The sequence below is a fragment of the Simochromis diagramma genome, unplaced genomic scaffold (assembly GCF_900408965.1).
Source record: "Simochromis diagramma unplaced genomic scaffold, fSimDia1.1 OVJJ01000308.1, whole genome shotgun sequence".
Classification (NCBI taxonomy): domain Eukaryota; kingdom Metazoa; phylum Chordata; class Actinopteri; order Cichliformes; family Cichlidae; genus Simochromis; species Simochromis diagramma.
In genome coordinates this window covers 1033249-1060035 of record NW_024386785.1, presented here as the reverse complement: position 1 = coordinate 1060035, position 26787 = coordinate 1033249, and the positions used below count along the sequence as shown (strand labels likewise).

Sequence of the window (26787 nt, the reverse complement as noted above, 5' to 3'; positions counted from 1 at the left end):
TAAAGCCACTGAATGATTCAGGATTAAGATCTACTTATATTTGTAACATATATTGGTTCCTAAATTGTGTAAACATTAAATGTTTATTTGAATTAACTGTTAAATCAAATTATGAGCTGATGGTTTTTGTTTTAATGTTATAAAAATATAAATCTGCGTTACAGATTACATTTATACGTCACGTATTGGGTCACATGATCACAAGCACGTCACCACCACCTTCTACCGTGATGACGCAATCCCCCCCCCCTCCCCAAGAAATAAAAGCTAAATTTTTAATTTAATAAAATAAATCTTTTTTTTTTTTTTTAAATAATCATATTTAATGTTTGTTTTTTTTAATCTGAAATGTTTCTTTGTTCTTGTTTTTTTATAGTAAATAAAATGATGTCGTGGACTCAGACACAGTCCCGGCCCCTCCACTCAACCCCCCTCACGCCTTCCCCCTCCCAGATCTTCTCGGTCCTCTCGACACTCTGCAGGATGGACGTCGTAAATCAGGTACAAACACTCCACATCCGCCTTTTTATATATATATATATATTTCACCTGTCTGCTGCGGGTTGATCAGCTGTGGGTTCGGGTTGTGTTCGTGTTTCGGTTCGGAATTTGTTTGCATTTTGCCTCCCGGTAAAGCATCTCCGTGTCGGCCGCAGGAGGCGGCTCCGACAGCTGGCGGAGGATGCCCGGGAGGAGGACAGGGAGAGACGGAGGGGAAAGGCTCTCCGGACCGGGCTCGGTTCTTCATGGTGGTCCATATGTTTGTGTGTTTGTACCACTGTGTGTGTGTGTGTGTGTGTGGGAGGGAGGGGGATGTGAGGCGGACTGCGGGAGGTTTGGAAACAGGAGCGGCTGTCTGGGGTTTCCATCCCTGCGCCACGGTGTCTGCAGGAGGCCCGAAACAAAAACGCACAAACATGAAAATGTCAGCAGCCCCGTGCGCCCGTGATGAAATGCTGTGTTTGTGTGTGTGTGTGTGTGTGTGTGTTTGTGTGTGTGTGTGTGTCTGGGCTTGTAAAATGGCAGCCGGGGGGGGGGGGGGAGGGCGTCCTCTCTGCTCGGGATGCTGATGCTGATGATGTTGCGGGTCTGCCCGGATCTGTTTTTCTCTCGCCGTTTTCCTTCTACCTGATCCGCGTTATTTAACCCGGGTCTAAGCGGGTTCACCCAGATGATTCAGCTGCTCCTCCTCTTCCTCCCACCCCTTCTCCTCCTCTCCTTCATCAGCTACCTTTTAAGATGGAGACCGAGAGAAAAGCCAGCATTGCTTCGCCGTTAGTTTCTATCACAGCCCGATATTTCATATCCAGCTGTTGTTTCACCGCCGCTTTATTTTTACTGTTTTAAACTACAGAGGAGAAAAAAGCCCGGGAAAGCTGATGAAAGCTGCTCTGTGTCAAACACGATTTCAGTCCAAAGCTGACTTCTGTCGGCCTCTTTGATCGCTTGCATTTAATTAATGATGTCATATCTGAGTGTTCTGTGTTACGCTTCATAACAAACTCCAGAATTTTACGTCCCTCCGTTTAAACGCAGTTTTTGTAGTTTCCCACTGCAGAATTTAACCATGTCCACCACCAGGGGGCAGCATGTTTACAAGTGTTACAGATGTTACTGCTCGTTTCGTCTTTAATATTTTTGTGATGATCTCTGTGAAGGAGAACCTCTGAAACATTTGGTGTGAGGGCTTTTTTTTCTGCTCTTGGCTTGTTTTTATCATAAAGAGGGGAAATCCCTGATACGGTCTGCTCTGGCTGCCAGCACAGAGGCCCAACCAAATATTCTGTTTTGGTCAAAGGGGAGGCACATAAAGCTGGATTGTTTCTCATAAAAGGACCATTGTAAACTCTGTGAATCTTGCACAGTCACTCTACTAGTGTCCAACAATAAAAATATGGCGTTTGACATGAGGAAAAAATGGGTCCCCTTTAATGTTTTAATATTCACACAATGCACAAAATAAAAAATCAGGAGCTCAGAAATGCTTTTTATTACAGACCACAGCAGCTGTACAGATGTCCAGTTTCACACATTTCTAGCTGATGCTCCTGTTTTTGGGGGGGTTTTGCCGGTAAAGCTGAGCTACCTTTCAGGCCCATCACAGCGTGTGTTTGACATGATGGTGGTTTAAAAACACATTCGTACTCCCAGTGCATTAAATTTAACAGTCTAGTAGTACTCTAGTCTTTTTTTTCAGCGTGCTGGGATGTGCTTCAGAAGAAGAACCTCTCCAGGTGAGGAAGGGTAAAGGCTGAAGGATGTGTATGTTCACCATTTTCACACTTGTTTTTGACAAAAAAGATCTTGTTTTGAGGTTGAAAAAATATAATAAAATAGCTTTGTGCCATGTTAACCACATCCCAGAAAGCAAACACTTTCCATCTGCAACCAGATGGCTACAAATGAGTCCAAAACCCATGGCTATGATCCTGCGCAGTCTATTTTAGATCTCAAAGGAGTGCACTATTGTTTGTGGAGGTGGTTTTCAAGCACGTTGTCCAAAATTTCATATTTGTGGGAAATGGATTTCATATCTTTTATATATTTTCAGCTCTGCTCTTGATTACATGGTCAGAGGACGGCACTGCAGTTTGCATGGCTGCAGTATCTGGTTATCCTCCTCTGAGCTTGTGACCTTTTTACCCCTCGGCTGTAAAAGGCTGATGGGGCATTGTCGTCTCACCGACGGGCGGGCGAGCAGCATGGAAGTTTGTGAATGCAGAATGAGGCAACATATTAGCCCATTTACTAACAACCATTCACGAGTTCGAGTCTCGGTGACCTCGACCTTAAGGTGAAAAACTTGGTGAAACTTGAGAGCAGGGCCACATAGGATTTTGAAATTGGTACCGTAGCTGTGTCTGTTAGGAGGCTGAGGGGTAGCACTGGTGGGTGCAGGACACAAAGTCCCGAGGCTCACCCATGTGCCACAGCCTTTGGGAACCCTGATCTGTAAAATAATGAAAGAAATGTTTTTACCTGAAGGGAAGCAAAGTCGGGGAATTTTTTTATGACCTGTAGGTGTGCAAAAGGTTGGGATTCTGGTCTGGTGGGACGAACAGACTCTAGTTTGAGAAGCCATTTTATTTTAAAGTTGCCGATTAAATGGTGCTGGTGTTTCAGCAGGAACGCACAAAGTGCCGAGCAAAAAACTTCACAACATGGTGGAGAGTGGCACATTGCCATGGAGACTAAATTACTGTGCTATGCATCACTTTTTAAAATGAAATCGGCGGTTTGTCTGCTACCTCAACTGCTGTATTACAGCAGTTGATGGATAAATGTGTCCACTCTGCAGCCAATCACAGACCCGCCTTCCTGATCAGTTTATTCAGCTCTGATGTCGCAGGTACGAGGTGAACAGGAACGGAGACGGCTCAGTCCCCTGTGGAGCTTCCCATACTGCACGTCACCAATGGAGACGGAGCAAATTCCCGTCTCGCACACTGAAGCGTGTCAGTCAGTTATCCATGAGATTCATGTGTTTACTGACTGTTCCTGTAGCTTCTTTTGAATGTAAACAAATACTGAAAAGGGAATACCTTTATTCGATAAAGCTCCAGTTTAACTGTGAAAGGTAACAACTGAACGATGTTCCCTCCTACTGTCAGAGTCTCAGTCAGTAAACAATCATTTCAGCTCTGCTGGCTGGTTTTATTGGATGTTAACAACAGATTCTGGCATCACTCCTCCTGAGATGAGCCCGCTCAGGCAGACCAGTGCAGAACTCCTAGAAGTCTGAGTCGACCTCAGCGCCGTCTGAGTGTTCATCAGTTTAAAATATCAGCATTTAATTAATTACTATTTGCGGTTAAGGATCTCGTGCATTTTTATTCTGCTTTAAACTGTTATCTGCAACATTTGAGTCTTTCAGTCTTCACTCTTTCATTTCTGGAATATGTCTGCATATAAAGTGAAGGCAAAAGCATTCTATAAATTCCTGTTTTTCCATTGTTGTTCATTTTTACTTCATTATATTTTCATTAGCCCTGCGTCAGATTGGCGGCCTGTCATAACCAACCTCAGAGACAGTGTTATAGTCCTAATAAAATAAGCTTACAATCTCTTCTTTGGTTTTATATAAAGTAGTGCCAGTTCACCACATGTGTCTCAAGGTACTTTATAATGTAAAGTCACAATATACAATAAAATGAAAATTTACTGGAAGTACTTTGATTATTAAACAGAACCTTTTAAAGTAATAAGTGAATAAAGTGAAATTAACTGTATTTGATTACAAAAATAACTTTTTGCTTGTTTTTATTCTTTTATTGAGCCATAAGTGTGTCTGCAGTTATGTTTGGTAATGAATGTAATACTATAATATCCCTAAAGCCTGTTTAATACCTTATCCTTGGCACCTTTATGCGAGTGTTGAATATCCCACGAGCCGAGCAGCAGGTTGAAATCTGAGAGGAAGAATGGATCTGTTTGTTTGAACACGGTGCATGATGCTGTCTGTTTGCAAGATGTGCTTGATGTGTATTTAAATCTGAAATGAAGATTTTAAAGTTCAATTTAAAATGAAGGATTGTGACATTGAATGAACGCATTATAATTCATGTTTAGGTACATGTGTAACTCATTTTAAATGAAGAATAATCAAAGCAGTGACTGAGTCATTGCCAAAAAGCTGAAACATGAAAGTGTTCCCAGAAAAAGAGGTGATGATTTCAGATAATCTGGCAATGATTTTTGCACTGTTTAAAGAATTTTATGCATTTGTTCTCAAGTAATTGGATAATTATCAAAGTCTCAAAAATCATAATAAATCTGTTAAGTCATTCACATCCAATTCTGTTAATTCTGAAGATTTCTTCGTTGAATTGTTCCAAATGTTTTTCAAACGATCCAAAAACATTTGCCAGTTCGTCTTCATTCCTGCATGTAGAATAACGTCCCTGAAACGCTCTGGAATCAGAACAAAGTTGTTCTCTAACACTTTTAAAATTTCCCTGCACAACAAATCTTCTCCCGATAAGTGAAAATGAGCCCAGCTTTTTTCATTAAAGCTGAAATGAAGTGGTGAGAAAATCATCAACATCCAGAAACACATGCAAGGATCATTAAGACTGAAGGACTATTACACAGCAAACTGCGGGTTTCCATGTGCAGTTAGATCGTCTCCTACAACGTAAGAAAAACTGTTCAGATTATTGCAATAAAGAAACGACTTTGTTGTGCAGTTGTGAATAACATGCATACAAAAATGTTATATACAGATAAATTCTGTCGCTTATTGCATGATGAGATTATCATGACGGTCTCCTCTCCACTCCCAGTGTCTGCATTTTAGACCTGCAGTCTGAATCATTCATTAAGTCAGCTGACTCTGTGGGTGTTGGTTTGCTTGTTTTTGTTTTTCTAGGATGGTTTTAAAGTACAGAAAAGTTTGGAAATATTTTGGGGAAATTGTGAAGTTTTCTTCCAAATGTTTCATTTAGCAGAAATGATGCTGCTGTTTATGATGTTCTGGCCCTGAGTGAAAGTGCTCCTGAACAGCAGGAGAATCCGCGTGCTCGTCTTTCGTCAGGCTGCTCGGATGAACATAATTAACCAGTGTGTGTCTTTCTGTCTGCAGCTGGTGGCCCAGGGTCAGTTCAGGGTGCTGAAGGTTCCTCTGGGCTTCATTAAGGTCCTAGAATGGGTGAGTTCATCAGACCAACAGCTGCACCACAAAAACCTGCAACCACAGCACAGATGCACTGTATCCTCCAGAGTTTTTAAGGACGTATAACTCCGGGAGCTGAGTTCACGTTCCTGTTTAAAGCTCAGAAACATCATACACCATCAGAGTTTAATGGTTCACCTTAGATGAAAGCACAATTCACACATATCCATGATCATGTATGAACGAATAATTTTCTTCTGTTTAACAGCTGATCAGCTTTAATGTTAATATTTAAAGTACGCATTCATGACTTGTAATAAAAACATATAATAAAACATAAAAATCTTATACTGTATCAGTTTTATTCTATGTTTGTAGCCTTTAAGCTGCTAAAAGTTCACTAACTGCAGGTATGATTCAGCTCCTACTATTAACGAGCTAACCTTCTGGTTTTATTGCCAGCATCCACACAGCAGGGGGCGCTGTAGGGAGATTGAAATCCCCCCCCCCCCCGCTCAACTCGCTCTTCTTTTGGTTTTTCGTTGTGGATAAAACCTTGCACATCAGCTCAGTCTGGAGGGTTTTTAAAAACATTTTAGGGACCTCATAACTTCATAGGTGCAGGAGATATACACATGAATTTTTCAGATGTATTAAAGTTTTCATTACAAAAAAACTCAGTGAGCTTCAGCATCATGGGATGTATCATAGTTTAAACTATGTTACAGTAGCAGAAAGAAGCACCGGTACTCCTGGTCGTTTGATCTGATTTATGATTGTTCACTGTGGGGGGAAAAAAACAACTTAAAATGAATTTTCAGAGAAATTTCAGGAGTCATTTCATCATCTGATATAAGTATCTGCTCAAAACAACCTTTAGTATATAAAACGTCTCCTTTTATTTATGTCTGTGAAGGTTCTCAGTCATCCAGGTCATCATAGTCTAAGGAGCTTGGAAAGAAAAAGCGTCTGGACTTTAAGTTGCTTGAAGACGTTTCACCTCTCATCCAAGAAGCTTCTTCAGTTCTAGGGTCAATCCCCTCAAAGAGGGACAAAAGGACCTCCTGATGATCCTCTACCTAATCACTTGAGCCAAGGTGTGAAAACGGGTGTGGGTCACACGGAGGGGTCCTTTTGTCCCTCTTTGGGGGGATTGACCCTAGAACTGAAGAAGCTTCTCAGATGAGAAGTAAAACGTCTTCAAGCAACTTAAAGAAGTCCAGACGCTTTTTCTTTCCAAGCTCTTTAGCCTCCTTTTATTTACATTTTCACACCAGACTCGTCAAAAGAATCTCTGGTCGTGGTTCTTTGTTTATAATATGATCATATTTTTAGCAGCAGCGATGTTCATGTGGTATATGTAACAGTTTCGACATCTCACATTGATAACAGAGGGTCTCAGGTACAGACATCTGTGAAGATTGAAAACAAGCATAGACATAGATCGGTTGTCCTAATGATTTAATTAGCAGGTAGGAGAGATCGGACACTGATAGCTTCATCAGTGATTACAGATCCTGTTGAAAGTGCTGTCTGTGGAGATCACTGGTTGCTTCACCAAGAGAAATGGGGAATAAAGCATGGGAGGTCTCAGCCAGTGTGCCTCAATACCTCAGATTAAATGTGCGCGTTTAGTTAGATGGACGTCCCAAAAACAAATCTGCTAAATCTCAGTCCAGGCTGACCTTCACACACTGATCTGACAGGGCGCATGTTGACTTAACTTCATATATATGTTGTATCACATTGTCAGGTCAACTCTATAAAACAAGTCTGAAAACATAAAACCTTTTCTAAACCTTCAGACAACAAGGAAATGGCTTATTCACAAATTCCACTGAGATGCCGAAGGCTGGATGGGAAGTGATGTAACAGCTTCAGCTCTCAGTACTGTATGTATGGTATTAAATATCGCACACCCACACACTGACTGAGCAGATGGTCACAGTCAGACGGCCCAATCCCTACTTGGCAACGTGGATGTGGGTTCATGCAGCCTCCTTGCGAGGACCAAGTGTGAATTTTCAGAATTGTGTGGATGTTTTATGGCAAATTTATGGGAAATGGGGACAGTCGACGCAGCGGTTCATCAAAGACTCGTCTGTTTGAGCCTCACTGCTGGTCCTCACACATGTGTCTGAGTGTTGGCTAGAAGAGCATCACAGCCGGTGTCTACAGATGTGGCAACAGCTGTAGAAAAGCAGGGACGCTTTTTGGGACTCTAGTTGTGACACTAGTGGCAAAGCGGGAGCACTAGTGGGATCTTTTTGGCAACAATTTGTTCCAACAATGGTCTGGTATCAAGCCTGTTTCTTCTTAGATGTGCACACTTTTTTGTTTTTTGCACTTTCTTTTGCACAGTAACATTTCTACCCTGGTTCAAAGTAGGTGTGCTGTCAGGTTTTTAGTTATCAGCAGGTAAAAGCAGAACAATCACAAAATCCCTGCCCCCAATCACAGGGCAGGGATAGCTCAGTAGGTAGAGTGGTCGCCCCATGATTGGGGACTATAAGGGGTCTGGAAATTTAAAAAAAATAAAAACTAGTAAAAACTGCAGACCTCCTTACAAACCACATCATATTATACATACAGGAGTTTAAACTTTGACTCCTGGATACAAGACGATGAAAATAAATCTGCTGGATCTTCCTGCATGTAAATCACGCAAGGCTGCGAACATCTTAATGATGACCCTGGTTTCACTTTCCTCCACGTTCTGTAGCAGGTGGGTAAACCGGTGACATCACACATAAAAACGTCACCGAGTTCCTCCCGCTGACTCAACGTGAAGCCTGTTTTCATCAGGCCGCTGAAGTCAGTGTGCACAGCTCTGTGAGGCCGAGGCGGTTGTTGGTTCAGTTCCTGTCTGATATGCAAAGCTTCGCAATGAGTCGCTAAACATAGACGTGACGATGAGTCATCATCCTGCAGGAGCCAGCGCCTCCTCTGCTTCAGCAGAACTGCATATATATGTATTTTAAAAAAAATAGCAGCAATTTTTAGCCACAGGAAGGTCACGGCCATGAAAAATTGTTTTTACTGAGGATGCTGTTTGCAGGTCAAAGGTCAGGTGACACAGTCATGTCAGTTTCTTCATCCTAAAGAGAGTCTATAAATGCATGTAACAGTTTAGTGTTGCTAAATTCAGTGCAATATTTGAGCAATTGTAAAAATCTGCCTGCAAGTGCTGAATTTATTTATTTATCAATAAAAAATTAATTAAGCCGTCCTAATGAACCTAAATAACCTTCTCTACAAAAACACAGCTTCTCCTCTTGGAGGCAAATAAGTCTTCAGTCTCTTTGTGATATAATCACGATTTTTATTTTTCTAGTCTGAGTCAAACAGAGTGACCTCTGTGCAAAACCACGAATACATCAGTGTTTTGGATTTTGGTCAGACTAAAAGGAAATGGAAATTAGAACCTGGAACAACTTTAGGAGTCAGATGAAAATGCTGTGCTATGCCACATACAGGAGGATACCACTGCTGCGAGTAATGCTTGTGATGTGTTGTTGCTCCTCCTTCTTCCTCCCCCAGTTCTTCGCCATCTTCGCCTTCTCCACCTGTGGCAGTTATTCCGGGATGTTCAAGATTGCGGTGGAGTGCAAGAACCGGACGCAGAGCGACCTGAAAATAGAAGTGGAGTTTGAGTATCCCTTCAGGTCAGAACACGCACAGACGCCATAAACTCTGAAGCTAAAAAATATCAAATAAAAAATTAAATGTTTAAACTTCTTTCAGCTCAATTTTATTTATAAATGCTCCTCAGGCAGGACCCCTGGGTCCAAAGCTTTGAGGGGTGTTTTGACCAGATGGTGTGACTGTCGGAGCTCTAAAGTTATTAACTGTGTATTAGTTCTTGTTGGTCACCAATGTCTGAACCAAATGTTGTATTTTTCACTTTATCTTCACCTTCAATAACTTTAAACTCCTCTGTCAGACTCCACCAGGAGTATTTTCATGCCCCCACCTGTAAGTCTGAGAATAAAGAACCGATTTTCCTGGTTGGCGACTACTCCTCCTCGGCCGAATTCTTTGTCACCATCGGCGTCTTCGCCTTCCTGTACTCTACGGCGGCTCTCAGCATTTACGTCTTCTTCTTTGAAAAGTACAAGGAGAACAACAAGGGCCCACTGATCGTAAGTACAGCCACCCGACTTCCCAGTTGACCTCTGAATAACCTCCCTCACTCTGTGTTTGTGCCGTTTCAGGACCTGGGAGTCACTGGAGTGTTTGCCTTCATGTGGCTGGTGAGTTCGGCAGCCTGGGCCAAAGGTCTGTCCGACGTAAAGACCGCGACCAACCCGGATGAAGTCATCACTATGATCCCCGCCTGTAAAGAGGATGAGAACAGCTGCCGTGAAGTCCACGACCCGGTTATGTCTGGATTGAACACCTCTGTGGTAAGACTTTCACTGGGCCTGAGCACATCTGAGTCTTGCCATAGGACGGGGAAAGTTCATGGATACTACAATACTAGAATGTCAGTACTGACCCCTATAAAGCACAGAATATTACTGAGAAATGTCTGTAGGTTCTGAGTCATCCAGGGCACGAGAGTCTTAAGCACTCGAGTAAAAAGAAATTGGACTTCTTTCACATGAGCCAAGGTGTGACCCTGACGACTCGCCTGATGACAGAGTAGGTAAGAGACTCTCGGGACCATGTCCAAAGTGACGGCGCCTGTTACACACCGGCCTCGAGCCGGAGTGCAACACGAGGAAAGCAAAAAAAGATCGCAAAGAAGTCAATCACACAGCCACGGCTTTACAATGACTAGTCGTTTTATTAACTGGACAGGTAATGAGCGTCAGGGTGGGCATGGCCAAAACAACAAACAAAACACACTAGAAATAAACCAGAACTAACTTACCTATAGTGATAAAACCACAAAAGAGAATACAAGCCTCTTACCTGTCTTCACTAACCAAAACAGGAGAAAAAGGTTCTAAAAAGAAAAGTCTTCCCACCCCTGCAGCTACCATGTCCAGTTAGAGGTCTTTTTACACCATTTACACTGCAGTCTAGCTCTTCTCATCCCGGAAAACTCAGTCACACAGCACACGGGGCCAAACACACAGCTCGCTGGAAACAGGAAGCAGGAGGGGCTGCCGGCCTAGTCAGGTCCCAATTTGTAGCCGGCCTCATTCCATCTTCCCCCGATGGTCAGCCTCCACCTGGAAACTTACATAGCACAAACATCACAGAGTACAAACAACGCCCCCCTCTGGTGTGGTGAGTGACAGTACCACACGGAAACAATGACCTGGCTCATAACAGCGCCTCAAGAGGAACTCGTGAGCAGTTAGAACAGAAGAAGCGGTCTTAAAAAAGGAAGTCCAGTAGTCTTCAACTCGAGCTTAAGATTAATGAGAGATTTAAAAAAAAAAATTTCAACATGTCAAAGAAGCAAGATTTCAGATATAATGTCAACTAAATGACATAAACTAAATAACAATGACACGTTTAGCACCGGATTATAAAGAAAACTGTGCTGGATCAAACTCTCTCTGTTTATTGAAGATGGGTTTAAATTCACTTGTTTCAGGTCAGAGACATAAATGTTTAATTCTGTCTTAAAGTAAGACAGATTTGACACTTGGCTGTTTTTGTACTGATGAAGTAACTGCTGACGGGGCACTCGCACTTTGTTGTCCTCCTTCTTTTCCTCCTCTTCCTTTCTACCTTTCGTTTTAATGGATTATCTTCCTCCATCTGACCCTATCCATAGCATCCTCCTCCTGCTCCGCCACATCAACCCTCTGCATGTCCTCTTTCACTAGAACCATAGATCTTCTCTGAGGTCGTCCTCTTTTCCCCCTACCTAGCAGCTCCATCTTAAAAATCCAGTCGATCAGTGTACGTGCCCAAACCCTCTCAGCCTTGCCTCTCTGACTTTGTGTCCAAACCGCTCGACCTGAGCCGTCCCTCTGATGGACTCCTTTCTAATCTTGGTCACACCCAGCTCGACCTCCTGTCTTGCTGTCAGTGCCACTGTCTCCAAACCATACAGTATAGCAGGTGTCATTACCATCTTGTAAACCTCCCTGTTACTGTAACCTAAATACGTGAAGAAAAAAAAAACTTTATCCCCCTAAATTTCAAGGTGCCTCCATGATTTACTTTTATTAATCGGGATTCTAACTTAAGCTAATGAATACAGTTTATTTTCAGTTATTGTTTGTACTTTGGATGGTAGAAGGCATTAAAAAAAAGAAAGAAAACAAAATCAGTTCTTTATCAAATGAGGGTGGATTTGGGAACCCCTTGGAGCTGAAAGAAACTCTTAAAGCACTGAAGACTGCATTTGCTATATTTAGTCACTCAGTGAGGCCTCAACCCCAATAATGCAAAACTTAAAGCCATAATATACTTTAAATGGCCGAGTTATCCCCATTCACCTAAAACAGGTGAATTTCTGTCTTTTGTCCTGCCTGCCTCTTCTCACTCCTAAGCTGTCGCAGCCCTCGATCGTTCTGCCAGCGGATTCTTCCTGTCAAAAGGGAGTTTTTCCTTCCCACTGTTGCCAAGCGGCCAAGTGCTCATAGTAGGTCGTCTGTCTTTTGGGGTTTGTTTCTAATATTGTAGGGTTTTTGCCTTGAGGTCACCTTGAGGTGACTGTTGTGAATCGGTGCTATATAAAAAAAAAAATACTGATGCATTCAACTGCAAAGTTCTAAGCTATTTTAACATGGGAGTCTATTGGGATTGACTAGGTTTTGCAGAAGTGGCCATTGGAGGAAGTGCAGCTCTTGGCACTTCTATCAGAATCTGAATTTGGTAACGGAGAATGACGTGATAACCCTCAGCTTCTCCTCTTGCAGGCATTTGGTTTCATTAACCTGATCCTGTGGGTTGGAAACCTCTGGTTCGTCTTTAAGGAGACGGGCATCATCGCTCCCTTCATGCGGGCTCCGCCTCCTGAGAGCAAGCCTGCCGCACCCGATGCCTACGGCCAGCAGGGAGCCTATGAGCAAGACCCGTATGCCAGCAACCAGGGAGGCTACCAACCTGACTACAGCCAGCAGGGATACAACCAGGTGAGCAGACGCACTGATGATGCTGGTAACGTCAAACCTGGAACCTCAAGGGAAGAGTTTAGCTGAAGCTTTGTGACTCGGTGATGTGATTTTGGTTGAAACATAATTTGTCTCCTGATGACCTGTTTGATCAGAACAGACATCTGTAACATCTGCTATTCAGATGATGGGTCAGTTAATTACATTATATGTGATAATTAATGTATATGATAATTGTTTAAAACAGAAACACTTTGCTGCCCATGACTGTAGATTGAATTTTAGTCTTTGAGTCTGACATTTTACATACAAAATAAGTGATCATTAATCAAGAAAACTGAATTCATCCTATGTATTTTTTTTATTTTTTATTTTTTGTCATCCAGGAAGCGCAGTATGGTCAGGGCTATGGCCAGCAGGGGGCGCCCACCTCCTTCTCCAACCAGATGTGAGCTGACAGGAAGAAGGTGAGATTGTGGAGGCTTAGTGAATGCCTCCTTGCTGCATTTAAGTTGAAAGTTCAATTTGGAGCATCACTTTTAGTATGTTGGGCCCTATAATTTCTGTTTCTTGGAGTCAGAAGTTTCCATATTTAAAACTGAGGCTGCAGTACGACGACATCAGCTAGGTGCAAAGCATGCACACAGATATCTTCCAATTATTAACAGACTAATAAAACACTAGAATTTCACTCACCAAAACCGAAGAACAAACCTCTTGATGGCACATCCCTCACATCGAGCCATCATATTTCTCAGTTTAGTTAAAAATACAAGAGGGTCCCAGTTCAGTTTACCAGGTTGAGTAGGTAACCCATACACCATAAGGCTAATACAAAGGTCCAGAGTGGAATCCACCTAAAGGCCACTTACTGTTCATCTTCCCCCTCATTTTTCTCCTAGATTTCCTGTCTGCTCTCCACTGTTCTATCACAATATCCAAAAATATATTTAATGAATGCTCAGGCTTTGTAGCAGGCTCTAAACATGATTTTTACTTTATTTTTATTTTACTGATGTGAAGCCGGACACTTTAACACAGCAGTCTCTGGGGATTTTTGGAGTCTGCCTCAAGTGGCCATTAATGGAACTGCAGTTTTGCCAACCAAACCCAAGGACCTCTATCAGAATGTTTTTTCACATCTTTAAATGTGTGAGCTGATACTGTGCTCATCTGCTGTGTATTTATTGAAACAATCATGAATGTAAAGCTTCATATTCATGCGTAGGAACGTTGTGAAATGTTTGGGGCTCTATAGGGGGACTAAGATGTCATCCTCGTTTATTTTCTCTCGCTATTTTTAGGGATTTGACTGTAAATTTTAAAGATTAAATATTGTATTTTTGTTTCTGGTTTCTCCAGGATGGGGGTTAGTTTTTAGTCACTGGCGCAAAACATTAAACTCGAGGTTAATGTTGCTTTTTCAAAAAGACTCGTCGGTGAATGAAGGTCATTTGAAAAAAGCCAGCAGCTTTTATTTATTTAATCAGATTTTTTCCATTTGTCTTTCCTTCACAGGACAAGTCGGAGTGAACCAACAGTGGGTCGCTTGCAACCAACCCACAATGTGACACTCCTGGCTGCAAAGTTAATGGGTGGGGTGGGGGAGGGATGAGGAGAAAGGGGGGGTTAGATGTTCACTACAATGAATTGATGTGTAAATGACTAAAAAAGAGAGTTATAGATAATAAATCCACAACTTGAAGAATCCACCAAGACATCGGTGACGAATAGAAACCTGAAACCAGTGACGATGTTGATAAGAGTTATTCATATTAATTAATCTGTGGAGAGAATGTATGTTTGTGTTGTATAGATATCACTATGAACAGATATATAATATAGACTGAAATGTTTCCTGTTTCCTATTGAGCTGCCCTGCCCAAAGTTTTATGCCCCGCCTCCTTACATCAGCAAACCAGATGCACACCAGCCAATCGTGAAGCTGTTGAGACTGGGTCCACACTGAGAAAAATCCAATGAAAACCAGATTTAAACCAAAATGAGAACCACATTAAACAAACTAACAGAGCGTCTGCCAACATCACCTCCCCGCTGCATGTAAATATCAAACAGGAAGTGATGTCAATCTGTGCACGTAGTAAAACCCAGTCCGGCCTACAGCATCACAGTGACGCCCGGTGGAAACTGGATCCAAAATGGCCCCTCGTCATTACAGTTTGCACAGTTTGTGTGTTTAATGGGCTCAGCCGAGCTTCGATCTGCTGTGTGTTACATCACAGCTGCAGAAACGTCCATCTGGACGATCACCGCCACTAAAACTAAGCCAGATCTGATTCTACTGGCTTCTACTTTGGGTCTAAACTCGGCTAAGACCAATCTGATGATTTCAATGTACTGCTATGATGCAACGGAAACGCCCATCAGGAGCAGGCAGTACAGTTCACGGCCCCTCAAAGGGCTTCCAGATTTAAACCAATTAGAAAGTGAAGGTGGGCTTTTGGAGGCGGGGAGCCTAAAAAGAGACAAATGAATGGAAGACTAAGTATGGGATAATTATTTGGACTGACTTTGCAAAGCCTCTGACTTTGCTTTGTTCACAAAGATCAGAGGTTTTAAGCAACAGCTGTTTCCAGTACACGATAAATATCTTTACCTGGAAACGGTTTCTATGCGGACAGCAGCTGATGATTACATCCTGATACAAGTTGTTGTGCTATGAGTCTACATTTGTGGCATCAACAACTCAATGGCAGACCAAAATTTTAGATGACTGGTTTCTTGGAGTTTTTCCACCTTGATAAATTTCCCCACTTGGAAACTCACTTTTCCCATTCTAAATGGTGGCGATGTGAAAATTCAGAGCACAAAATTCAGTTAAGATTCCTCCATGACTTACATGTTGATCTCAGTTATTGGCTTAAATCTTCAGATGGATGCTTCTGTCAGCGAGCTACTTTGAAATGTTGCAATTGTTTTTTACATTTATTTTAATTTGTCTTCTGTTAGCCAATCGAGTCTTTCTGGAAAGTTCTGGGTCTATAAAAAAGTGATGCTTCTTCCTCTTCTTCTTCTTCTTGGGTTGTTTTTCTTGAAAGTGAAGCTGTTTTTAGCGTCGGTATCTTCCTCCCGCATGGTGACGTGTTTACTGCTCGTGTCGTTCAGTATCTGAAGATCAGTGTGATTCTACTTCCTGTTTCCTGTGTGTGTGCGCGTGTGTGTTTGTGTGTGTGTGAGACCATTACCTGTCCATACCACTTCATTGGCTCTTTTTATCCTTTCTCTCATCTTTTATGCTTTTAATTCTCCTCCATTCACTTTTCTTTCTTTCCTTGTTTTGTTTTTTTTTACCCTCCCTCTTTATTCTTCATCATCCTCTTCTTCACCTCTGTGATGTGTCCTCTTGTGTCACAATAGTCTACCCGGCATCAGTAACCATGGCGATGGTGTTGACAGTGATGATGTGTGTGACTTGTTGCTATGGAGACATCCCCAACCCAATTCCCCCTGCTGTGTTTATTCAATGGAAAGTTTCAATAAACGACAAACTCATCTCAGTCTGATTTTGTGTCTTTATACAGTCGAGTGAGCAAATGAAGGGGAAATGAAACTGGGAAGAAAAGGACACTAGATGGGAAATGCACATGCTAGACCAGGGGTAGGCAACTCCAGGCCTCGAGGGCCGGTGTCCTGCAGGTTTTAGATGTGTCCTTGACCCAACACAGCTGATTCAAATTGCTAAATGTTCTCCTCAACATGTCTTGAAGTTCTCCAGAGGCCTGGTAAAGAACAATCATTTGATTTACGTGTGTTGACGCAGGGTGAGATCTAAAACCTGCAGGACACCAGCACTCGAGGCCTGGAGTTGCCCACCCCTGTGCTAGACGCTTAAATCGATACTTGGCAAATGGACAGCTACTTTTATACCAATACTTCTATATAGTGCTTTCTACTCTGACCATTCAAAGTGCGAGTACCCTGTTGGACCTCCTTTTGTCTTTAGTGCTACCTTAATTCTTTGTGGCATAAATTCATCGGGGTGCAGGAAACATTGCTCAGATTCTGATGTGTTCCAGTCACTTCCAGGACCACAGGTGTATAAAATCAAGCACCCAGGCATGCAGACTGCTTCTACAAACATTCGTGAAAGAACGACTCGCTCTGACCTTGGTGAATTCCAACGTGGTACTGTGATATGATGCCGCATGTGCAAAAAGTCTGGTCATGAAATTTTGTTTCTACTAAATACTCCAGTCAGCTGATAGCAGTATTATATGAAAGTGAAAGTGATTTTTGAACAACACCCATGAAGTGGTAGGCCACAAAATCACAGAACGGGGTCAGCAGGTACTGAGGCGCACAGAGGTCACCAACTAGGTGCAGAGTCAGTCACTACAGACGTCCAAACTCCTATTTGCCCTCAGATTAGCTCAAGAAACGTCCGTATGGAATGGGTTTCTATGGCTGAGCAGCTGCACCTAAGCCTTACATCAGCAGGGTGAGATGCAGTGAGTAAAGCACACTGGACTCTAGTGCAGTGGAGACATGTTCTCTGGAGTGACGAATCACTCTTCTCTATCTAGCGATGGACGAGTCTGGTGGTCCTGTTCCAACATGCCTCGCACCAGTGAACAGAGCAAGGTCCAGAAAGACAAGGGTGAGAGAGTTTGGTGTGGAAGAATATGACTGGCCTGCACAGAGTCCTAACCTGGACCCACCAGAATAGCTGAAGTGGAGACTGTGAACCAGGCCTGCTCGTCCTGCATCAGTGTCTGACCTGTTTTTCTGGAATGATGGTCAAAAATTCCCATAAACACTCCAAAACCTTGTGAAAAACCTTCCCAGAAGAGTTGAAACTGTTATAGCTGCAAAGGGTGAGCCAACATCATTTTAAAGTCTATGGATTAATAGTGGGATGCCACTCAAGTTCATCATGTGAATAAAGTTCACTGACTGAATATTTTATTATTTGTTGATGAACAGGTCGAGCCTAAAGCACTGTTATATTGAATTTTTGATTTTTCGATCTAAATGTTTTTTGGATACTACAATAGTTAATCCCTCTGATTAAGTTGCTTTTTAAAGTAACACTGTAATGTGAGGTTGGTGAGACAAGGCAGAATATGTTTGAAAACGGAACCGTCCATTAATGTTAACTGCACGGCACATTATGATTTTAAAGTGTGATCCTAGAAACGCCCCTGCTGAGCAGTATCACTGCATCACAGAAAAAATCAGAATAAAAGGAAAACTCTGATCAACGCTTGCAAAAACACAGAACTGTTTAGGGGGTTGGGGGGGGGCACTGTATCCAGCATCAATTCCCGAAGACGGCCACACCCACATTACATCCTGCATACTGGAGAACTACACCGACTAATGATACAGCATGGTTGCACCGAAAACCAACACCCAAGGAGTCGCTCCGAAGCCAAACCAATGGAAAACCCCGTTACCCGACACCAGGGATCTGGAGAAAGCAGTGAATACGGTCAGTGTGCTCATTTATGGAAACAAAAAACTGGATTACTGGTTAAAAATAAAAAAATTAAAAACAAACTACACGACGGAAGAAAGGAGCTGCGTTCAAGACGGAAATGTGCCCACTTGGGCATGACAGGAAGAAAATAAAACGATTAAAGATATAACGACCTTTTTCTGTTTGTTTTTTTTAACCTGATTTTCTTTCAAAGGCACTGATTCGAGACTTCGTGTAAACGAACAGACAAAACACGATTATATTTCTTTCTTTTAATAATCAAAAGCTTTTATCCAAATTGATCATGATAAATTATCAAGTAAAGAAGCTTAAGGTGTGATTTAATGATGCATTCAGGATTTTGCTGAAGCTTTCAAGGTAAACAAATATAAGCCGGATCATTGACCGCGGTGATGCGCAATTAAGCTCCCATCTTTCATGCTGTGCTTATATATATATATATATATATATATATATTGTAACGTTCGCAAGCTCTCGAGCACCAGACGGTTTGTTCTCACCACGGTTTATTGAGGAGGTACAGAAAAACGGGCCGTTAATCCCGAGGATTGTCCTCCGGTACAACTCACTCCCCAGCTCCCTAACAACAACAAGAGCCCCCTCCCATTCCTGCACACACTCAATGACTTCCTGCAGCACAACCAAATCACGTATCTTAAAAAAAAAAAAACTGACATTGAAACAAATAAAAACAAAATTAAAACTAAACCCTTTCAGACAATAAAACTAAGCTGATGTTTAAAGAAATCCAGTCTAAGAGAGGTGATTTCAGTGACTTTGAGCGTTGCATGGTTGTTGGTGTGAGCCACGTTGGTATTTCAGAAATTGCTGATCTGCTGGGACTTTGACACACGGATATTTCTAAGGTTTACAGACAACAATCTTAAAAAAGGGAGAAAACATCCAGTGAGAGGCGGTTCACTGTGGTAAAAAGCCTTGTTGGTGGCAGAGGTCAGAGGAGAATGACCAGGACGCTTTAAGCTGATAGAAAGGCGACAGGAACGCACATGACTGCTCATTACGTCCAACCAACCAGTCCAAGCAGCGCAGTCACAGTGACTATTAATGGAGGCCATCCTCTGCGTCACACTGGATGTTCATATTCCTAAGGTGGTCGTGTGTGTGTGGGCACCTTACAAGAAGTCCACTATGTGTTTAAGTCACGGTTTTCTCTCGGGGACCAAAGCCTAACATTTTTATGCAGTACAGATGAACTGAATGAATTTCCTTATGAACTGAATTTCAGCTGCAGGTGTTTCTTCGTCATGTGACACTACGCTGGTTAAAATAGACGCTTTTCTGAACAGTTTCGATGGATGCTGGGGAGCACATTACCGGTACTTTCTGACCTCGCTCCCGGTCATTTGTGCAGAATGACCATGAACTGTTGACGTCAACTATGCAACAATTTGTTTTTGTGCTTTATAGAGAAGTTAGGAGAGAAGAGCCTGTGGAGTATATGAGGTACTCATACTGTGATGTGTGTGTTTGTGATATATGTAGAAGCTGGTGGCCCCCGCCATCCAACCCATCGGCCCCCACCTCCTCTTTGAGTTACACCTTTGCTTCATTGTCACTGTGTTTGTTTTTATGACAAATATACACTGAATAATATAAAGACTGGAATTAATACTCAGTCATATTCAACCCAAAAGTTTAGGTCTGGTGGCCCATTTACACCATATTTAATCTATATTTACAATATATACTTTGCGTATGTGCACAAACCCTTTGATTTGTGCTAAGGGTTCTTTCTGCAGCATTGAAGGTCCCAAAGAGCATAGAAGTCTACATCAACCATAAGAAGAAGGACTCTCCCTCCTATGGTGTCTCTTATGAATGCCCGGCCAATTTTAGTGATCAGGGTAGAAGGACATTTATCAGGGAGGGATGGTCCCTCAAACAGAGCTCCTGCAGTGCTCCGAGGAGAGAGGAGAACCTTCCAGAAGGACAACAATTTCTGCAGCACTCCACCAATCAGCCCTGTATGGTCGAGTGGCCAGCTGGAAACCACTCCTCAATAAAAGGCACATGACAGCCCACCTGGAGTTTGTCAAAATGCACCTGAAGGACTCTCAGACCATGGGAAACAAAACTCTTTGGTCTGATGAGATAAAGATTGAACTGTCTGGAGGAAACCAGGCACCGCTCATCACCTGGCCACTACCATCCCTTTTATTCTTTTAATTGGATCTAAAGGTGAGTCTACAGGTGCCCAGCTGGACCAAGTTTATCATTTTGACACTACATCTGGGATGTAAACAGATGCTGGGTTTGAATGAACTAACTGAAAGCTTTTATAAAAATGTGTTTTGTTTTTGTCATTTTTGTTATTGACTCTGATGATCTGACGTCCCTGAATAAAACTGCACGTGAACAGTGGGTCATTAGTCTTTCTGTTTTTCACCATGCTGCTAAAATGAAAATATTTTACCTGCTGCTTTTTTTTATCTGTCTGTCTGCAGCTGGTGACCCGAGGTCGGTTTGGGGTGCTGAAGGTTCCTCTGGGCTTCATTAAGGTCCTACAATGGGTGAGTCCATCAGACCAACAGCTGCACCACAAAAACTGCAACCACAGCACAGATGTGTAACTGAGTTCACGTTGATGTTTAAAGCTCGGAAACATCATAGGCAGAATTTAATGATTCACCATACGGGAAAGCACGAGTATCATCATAGGAAGAGTTTATGCACATCTGCATAACACAGGACTTTGGACACACACATGAAATACACTTTTATGGTCTATATCAATATATTCTTAGTTTGTTGTAGAATTCTGAATGCCGCTTTTATGATGCAGGTTTTAATGAGCGAGATTACTTGTTACACAGAGACTGTAGATTCCAGCACACAGCAGGGGGCGCTGTAGGGAGAGGGTGGTGGCTTTAAACGTTTTCTTACTCTTCCTCTATGGAAAAGACACCGGTTCACTGCAGATTCAGATAACTTTGTATAAATTTAAGGGGGCAAAACCTGACAGTATTTTAAATAATTTAACTTAGTAACTTAATGGTGCGCTGATGTCTTTTTGCAGACTCTGTAGTTCTTCCTGCTACCAGTGTTTTTTAATTGGACTCTTTTTCTTCTAAACTCTTTATAAACTGCAAATGAGGAGGATTCAATTCAATTTTATTTATATAAATCACAACAACAGTCGCCTGAAGGCGCTTTATATTGTACAATAATACATACAGAGAAAACCCCAGCAGTCATATGACCCCCTATAGGCAAGCACTTTGGTGACAGTGGGAAGGAAAAACTCCCTTTTAACAGGAAGAAACCTCTGAGGCGGGGCCATCTGCCACAACTGGCTGGTGTGAGAGAAGGAAGACAGGATAAAAGGAGAAACCCAACCTACAGTACAGCCTTTATAAGCTGCATCATATTAAAGAAGTGCAGTGCTGTGCAAAAGTCTTGAGCCACCCCACACTTCTTGGAGCCAAAGTAGTTCTCCCGGCCTGTCCCGTTTTTCTTTGAACATCGCATTGTTTCCCCTTACCTGACCATTTCCAGAGGAATGGGTTTTTTTTGTTTTAAACTAATTAACACATAAATATGAATCATTCAAGCATACAAATGCACTCAACACAAGGGATGAATCAGTGTTGTATCTATGCGTAGCACAAAACTTTAGCAAAGAGCTCATTTTAAATTGCATCTTTAGGCAGTTTGATGCTTGCAGCTTGTCGAAAAAACACGTTTGTTCCAGTTTCTTTTGTTGAATCTACAAGAAAATCCCAAAGTAAAGTTTGACTAACTAAAATTTGGATTTTTGCACCAACTGCTAAAAGGCCAGTTGTCACAATAATGTCAGAGATTCTTCAGTATTCAGATTTTAATTTGTCGCATTGCCAGAGGTTTTCTTTTCCACTGTAGGAGCTGAATTAATTTGTCAAAAGTACAAAAGCCCTGGGTGACACTCTGACGCAACTTGTTGTTATGAACTGAAGACACACAATAGACAAAATGGAAAAAACAACAGGCTAAAATAAAGAAGATTTAATGGGATTGTTCCTTCAGTGAGCACGCCTACAATCCGTGCATCAGTTATTATAGTTTTGATGCATTTTATTTATACGTTTAGTGTCACTGTTAGTTTTAGTCTTTTTAATTATTTTTAATTTTTAATTATTATCGGAAATTAAGTATTCCAATAAAAACACAGAACGTTTTGTAGTGGGATTAAGATTATGTGTCTTTCTGCTCCTTTTTGAACATGTTATCATGATTGTTTTGTTTTTCTTATGTTTGTTATATGATTTTAACATGTTTAAAATAAAGCCTTTTTAGTACAAAAGTAAAAATGAAATGCAGAGGCCTACTGCAGTTCAGGCTCACCTGAGCCCGCTCTGACTGTGAGCTGTTTCCACAGCTTGTGATGTGTTGTTGCTCTTTCTTCCAGTTCTTCGCCATCTTCGCCTTCTCCACCTGTGGCAGTTATTCCGGGATGTTCAAGATTGCTGTGGAGTGCAAGAGCTGGGTGCAGAGCGACCTGAGTATAGAGGTGGAGTTTGAGTATCCCTTCAGGTCAGAACAAAAAACTCTGTGAACTCTGAAACTGACTTTTGACCTATTTAAAATTCTTTCAAATAGTATTTAGAGGATGCAGCACTATCCTGGTTCATTTAAATGATATCGGTCAGCCCTCCTGGGTGTTTTTTGTCTCTTTAGTGGTTCTTCAAAGCTTTGAGGTGTTTTGGGCTCATTCTGAACATCAAAGCTCTGAAGTTATTATCTGCGTGTTAGTTATTGTTTATCACTTTGGTGAAAGATCACCTTCACTAACAGGGAAACTTTAAACTCCTCTGTCAGACTCCACCAGGAGTATTTTGATGCCCCCACCTGTAAGTCTGAGTATAAAGAACGGGTTTTCCTGACTGGCGACTACTCCTCCTCGGCCGAATTCTTTGTCACCATCGGCGTCTTCGCCTTCCTGTACTCTACGGCGGCTCTCACCATTTACGTCTTCTTCTTTGAAAAGTACAAGGAGAACAACAAGGGCCCACTGATCGTAAGTACAGCCACCCGACTTCCCAGCTGACCTCTGAAAACCCTGCCTCACTCCGTCTTTGTGCCGTTTCAGGACCTGGGAGTCACCGGAGTGTTTGCCTTCATGTGGCTGGTGAGTTCGGCAGCCTGGGCCAAAGGTCTGTCCAACGTGAAGACTGCGACCAACCCGGATGAAGTCATCACTATGATCAACGCCTGTGAAGATGATGAGAACAGATGCCGCGAAGTCCACGACCCGGTTATGTCTGGATTGAACACCTCTGTGGTAAGACTTTCACTGGGCCTGGGCACAGCTCTGATCGTCATCATAGGACGGGGAAACTCAGAACTTACTGGTGCCAACACTGGAGAGTCAGTACTGACCAATAAAGCACAGAATATTACCGAGAAACATCCAAAACAAAGAAGCCACAATTTTCAAATGTGATTCATTAACTAAACTGCAATTATTGAACTGAAAATATCATAATGGTTGTAAAGCTGGTAATGTTGACTGTGGCATTATAAGACTAATCTCTGAAAATATGTTACATTTGCTTATTTCAGCTAATGTTTGTACTAAAGAAAGGAGCTTTGAGGCACAAATATCTGTGCATCCAAAAACATCCGAGTGTGACACACAATTTGTCTTTTAATGCGACCACACACTGAAGAACTGGTGGTCCTACCTGTCACTCAGTGTGGCCTCAGTCCCAATCATTCATACTTTGAAGCCATAATATAATTTAAAACAATGATACTTCTTTTTAACTCCTCCCCAGTAACATTTCTAAAAGGTGAAACTGGCTATGGAAACTAAACCCTTTTGTAAACACGATATTTTCTACTGCAAAAGTGTTTTAACATGGAAGTCTGTTGGGATTGACTAGTTTCTGGAGTGGGCTTCAAGTGGCCATTAGAGAAACTGCAACTCTAGGAACAAAAATCTGAATAAATTTGAATTTGAGAACTTTGGAACGTTCTTCGTTAAGATGTTTCGTAATGTCCCATAATTTCATTGTGCTTGTACAATGACAATAAAAGGTTTTTCTATTCTATTCTTCTATTCTGTGTTGATAAAGTTTTGAATCTACATCTAAACGGAGACTCCACGGTTGACCTTCACTGTCTCCCGTCTCAGGCATTTGGTTTCATTAACCTGGTGCTGTGGGCGGGAAACCTCTGGTTCATCTATAGGGAGACGGGCATCATCGCTGACTCCGTGTTGGCTCCGCCTCCTCAGGAGAAACCTGCTGCACCTGATGCCCACGTCAAGCAGGGGGCGAACGAACAAGAAACATACACCAACAAACAGGCAGGCCACTCACCTGACTGCAGCCAGGAGGGATATCCCCAGGTGAGAAGACAATGCTCAGGAAACAAAATGCTGCAGCAGGTAACCGCACACCTGAAGGTCTGTGACTAGATGATGTGATGCTAGTTAATCAATTTGATCAATCATTGATTAGCTAGCTACCTTTGACTGCTTTGTTGCCACAAGGGGTCGCTCTGCATGTTTTATTTTGGCTCCTGATGACTTGCCCGAAATCCAAACATTTCATTGTTCCAGCCTTCAGTTAAGTAAATAAACCAAACTAATGAAAATAATGATTAGTTACAGGCTGAATATGTCCTGGTTTTTGTTTTGTTTTGTTGCCTCCTCCAGGACGTGCAGTACAGTCAGGGCTCCAACCAGCAGGGGGCGCCGACTTCCTTCTCCAATCACATGTGAGCTGTGAGGAAGAGGGTGAGTCAGTGAAGTATGTTTAGTATATTTTACATGTGGCACTATATAGAGTATAGCACTTTGAATTCATTTCTTCTTGATTAATCAGTAACTTGTTTCTTGTTAAAAAACAAAAACAAAAAAACACGAACTAGAGCATCCACACACCAGGGGGCGCTGTAGCACTAAAAGAATAAAACTTGATTTTAAGATTTTAGTCTTATCCTGTCTGCTGTTTGGAACCAGAAGTTTTCATGTTTGAACTAAAAGGTGGAGTGCAAAGGTATCAACTAGCTAGCATAATAGGTTAGCAAGCTGCATCCTGAGACAGTTAAATATGCCTAGTATCGTGTTCGTGTGGTGTGTATTCTTGTACAAATATATGTTCATTCAAATCATGCTGATGCAAAATATTTAATCTTTTTTTTTTGCTTAATGATGCTTTTTTTGAATTCCCTGACGCAAAACATTCAAACTTTTTAGGTCATGATAATTTGAGAAGTTGCTCTTATATGAGAAAATGTCTCCAGTTTGTTTCTCTGTCACAGGAAGCGTCGTAACAAGCCAACAGTGAGCCACCTGCAATCTACCCACAATGCAACACTCCATGGAGATCGATGAGGGAAAAAGAGGTTTAGATGTTTACCATAACGAACTGATGTATAAATGATTAATAAAAGCTAACCACCAAGACATCCATAACAAATAGTAACCTGTAACCAGTGACAGTGCTGATAGGATTCACACACATTAATCAGTTGTATTGAATAGATCACTTTGAACAAATATATAACACATACTGAACTACTTCTTATTTAGTACTAATCTGCCCTATCCACTGTTACATGACCTGCTATATGGTGTATATCTATATGATAATGGTGTTCTGCCTGCTTATTATCTGAATGTATCTGCAGTCTATATGGTTACTGAATCGTATATGAACATGAACTCACTGACAATCATATTAGACTTTTGCAAGAGCATTTATGCTTTGTAACCAACACTTTGCATTTGTTTTGTGCACAGTTTAAAACGTGTTTTTAAATGGTATAGCGATGGATCCAGAATCTTGAATGAGTTTTAATGGTGTAATAAAAGAAAGTTTGACACATTTAAAAACAAGCTTTTGCGCTCTCTTTGTTGAGTCGGCTGTTTGTGGAAGTTCAATAAACTGATCTGTTATGAACTCTGCTCTTCTCTGGTTGTCATTTTTGAGTTTTAAACTTCTTTTCAACAAAAGTTTAAAGAATGAATCTGAGTTGAAGGTGGTCTCTACCAGGAGGAAGTGAGAGTGGCCCAGAGGTCGATGATCCAGAGGGGATCAGAGCATCCGCCTCAGAGTGCTGGGTGGTGCGTGTTTAGATGAGATTTTGTTTAAAGCGGCGACAGGGATTTGGGATATTGTATGTGTTTTGTTCATATGTAGAATGATGTGGCTGTCAGTAGAAAATGTCCAAACAAAATGTCAACTATTGTGATTAAATAAGAGAAATCGTTTTGAGAAGAGAATGTAGTTTGAAACCTGGCCAAACGCCATAGTGCCGCACCCACTAGAGCAGGGGTGTCAAACTCCAGGCCTCGAGAGCCGGTGTCCTGCAGGTTTTAGATCTCACCCTGGGTCAACACACCTGAATCAAATGATTAGTTCATTACCAGGCTTCTGGAGAACTTCAAGACATGTTGAGGAGGTTATTTACCTTTAAATCAGCTGTGTTGTATCAAGGACACATCTAAAACCTGCAGGACACCGGCCCTCGAGGTCTGGAGTTCAACACCTGTGCACTAGAGCGTCTGGCAAAAAATCTTTGCCAAATCAAACGAGTCGTCAAAAATCAGCCTGTCAGGCCCGGGCTGGCAACAAATGCCTTTGGCGCTGTTGGCCTACAGGGTGTCAATGAAAACTGTGCTACTGTTAGCCAAAGACAAAGGAAAGAGGAGAGGGGGATGGCATGTTAGGAGGCAGTGAGAGAGA

The 26787-nt window shown here is 42.0% G+C and overlaps 2 protein-coding genes across 9 annotated transcripts; both read left to right on the top strand.

Annotated features, from left to right (window-relative positions):
• Positions 1 to 372: 372 nt before the first annotated feature.
• LOC120728013 (synaptophysin-like) lies at positions 373 to 16151 on the top strand. The gene is made up of 8 exons (XM_040022658.1): positions 373 to 501; positions 5582 to 5647; positions 9152 to 9276; positions 9555 to 9753; positions 9826 to 10017; positions 12439 to 12654; positions 13020 to 13100; positions 14152 to 16151. Exons 1-7 carry the CDS (start codon positions 385 to 387, stop codon positions 13083 to 13085), a joined length of 981 nt encoding a protein of 326 aa, XP_039878592.1. The 5' UTR covers positions 373 to 384; the 3' UTR covers positions 13086 to 13100; positions 14152 to 16151.
• Positions 16152 to 17854: 1703 nt separating this feature from the next.
• Positions 17855 to 26001, top strand: LOC120728014 (synaptophysin-like). 8 transcript variants are annotated; one of them, XM_040022662.1, is made up of 8 exons: positions 17855 to 18085; positions 20560 to 20625; positions 22500 to 22624; positions 22910 to 23108; positions 23181 to 23372; positions 24228 to 24482; positions 24753 to 24846; positions 25361 to 26001. In XM_040022662.1, the coding sequence occupies exons 1-7, from the start codon at positions 17984 to 17986 to the stop codon at positions 24816 to 24818; spliced, it is 1005 nt and encodes a 334-aa protein (XP_039878596.1). In that variant the 5' UTR covers positions 17855 to 17983; the 3' UTR covers positions 24819 to 24846; positions 25361 to 26001. The 8 variants fall into 8 exon arrangements, with proteins under 8 accessions (XP_039878596.1, XP_039878595.1, XP_039878594.1 ...); XM_040022661.1 differs by having other exon boundaries at positions 25343 to 26001; XM_040022660.1 differs by having other exon boundaries at positions 17856 to 18085; positions 24753 to 24833.
• Positions 26002 to 26787: the final 786 nt, after the last annotated feature.

What these genes read in the sequence shown, in the direction of transcription:
- LOC120728013 (XM_040022658.1), top strand. Translation starts at nt 385, where the DNA reads ATGATGTCGTGGACTCAGACACAGTCCCGGCCCCTCCACTCAACCCCC. An exon ending in GGATGGACGTCGTAAATCAG is followed by an intron (nt 502 to 5,581) that starts GTACAAACACTC and finishes TTCTGTCTGCAG; the next exon opens with CTGGTGGCCCAGGGTCAGTT. An exon ending in GCCAGCAGGGATACAACCAG is followed by an intron (nt 12,655 to 13,019) that starts GTGAGCAGACGC and finishes TTTGTCATCCAG; the next exon opens with GAAGCGCAGTATGGTCAGGG.
- LOC120728014 (XM_040022662.1), top strand. Translation starts at nt 17,984, where the DNA reads ATGGTTGCACCGAAAACCAACACCCAAGGAGTCGCTCCGAAGCCAAAC. An exon ending in TCATTAAGGTCCTACAATGG is followed by an intron (nt 20,626 to 22,499) that starts GTGAGTCCATCA and finishes TCTTTCTTCCAG; the next exon opens with TTCTTCGCCATCTTCGCCTT. An exon ending in ACAACAAGGGCCCACTGATC is followed by an intron (nt 23,109 to 23,180) that starts GTAAGTACAGCC and finishes GTGCCGTTTCAG; the next exon opens with GACCTGGGAGTCACCGGAGT.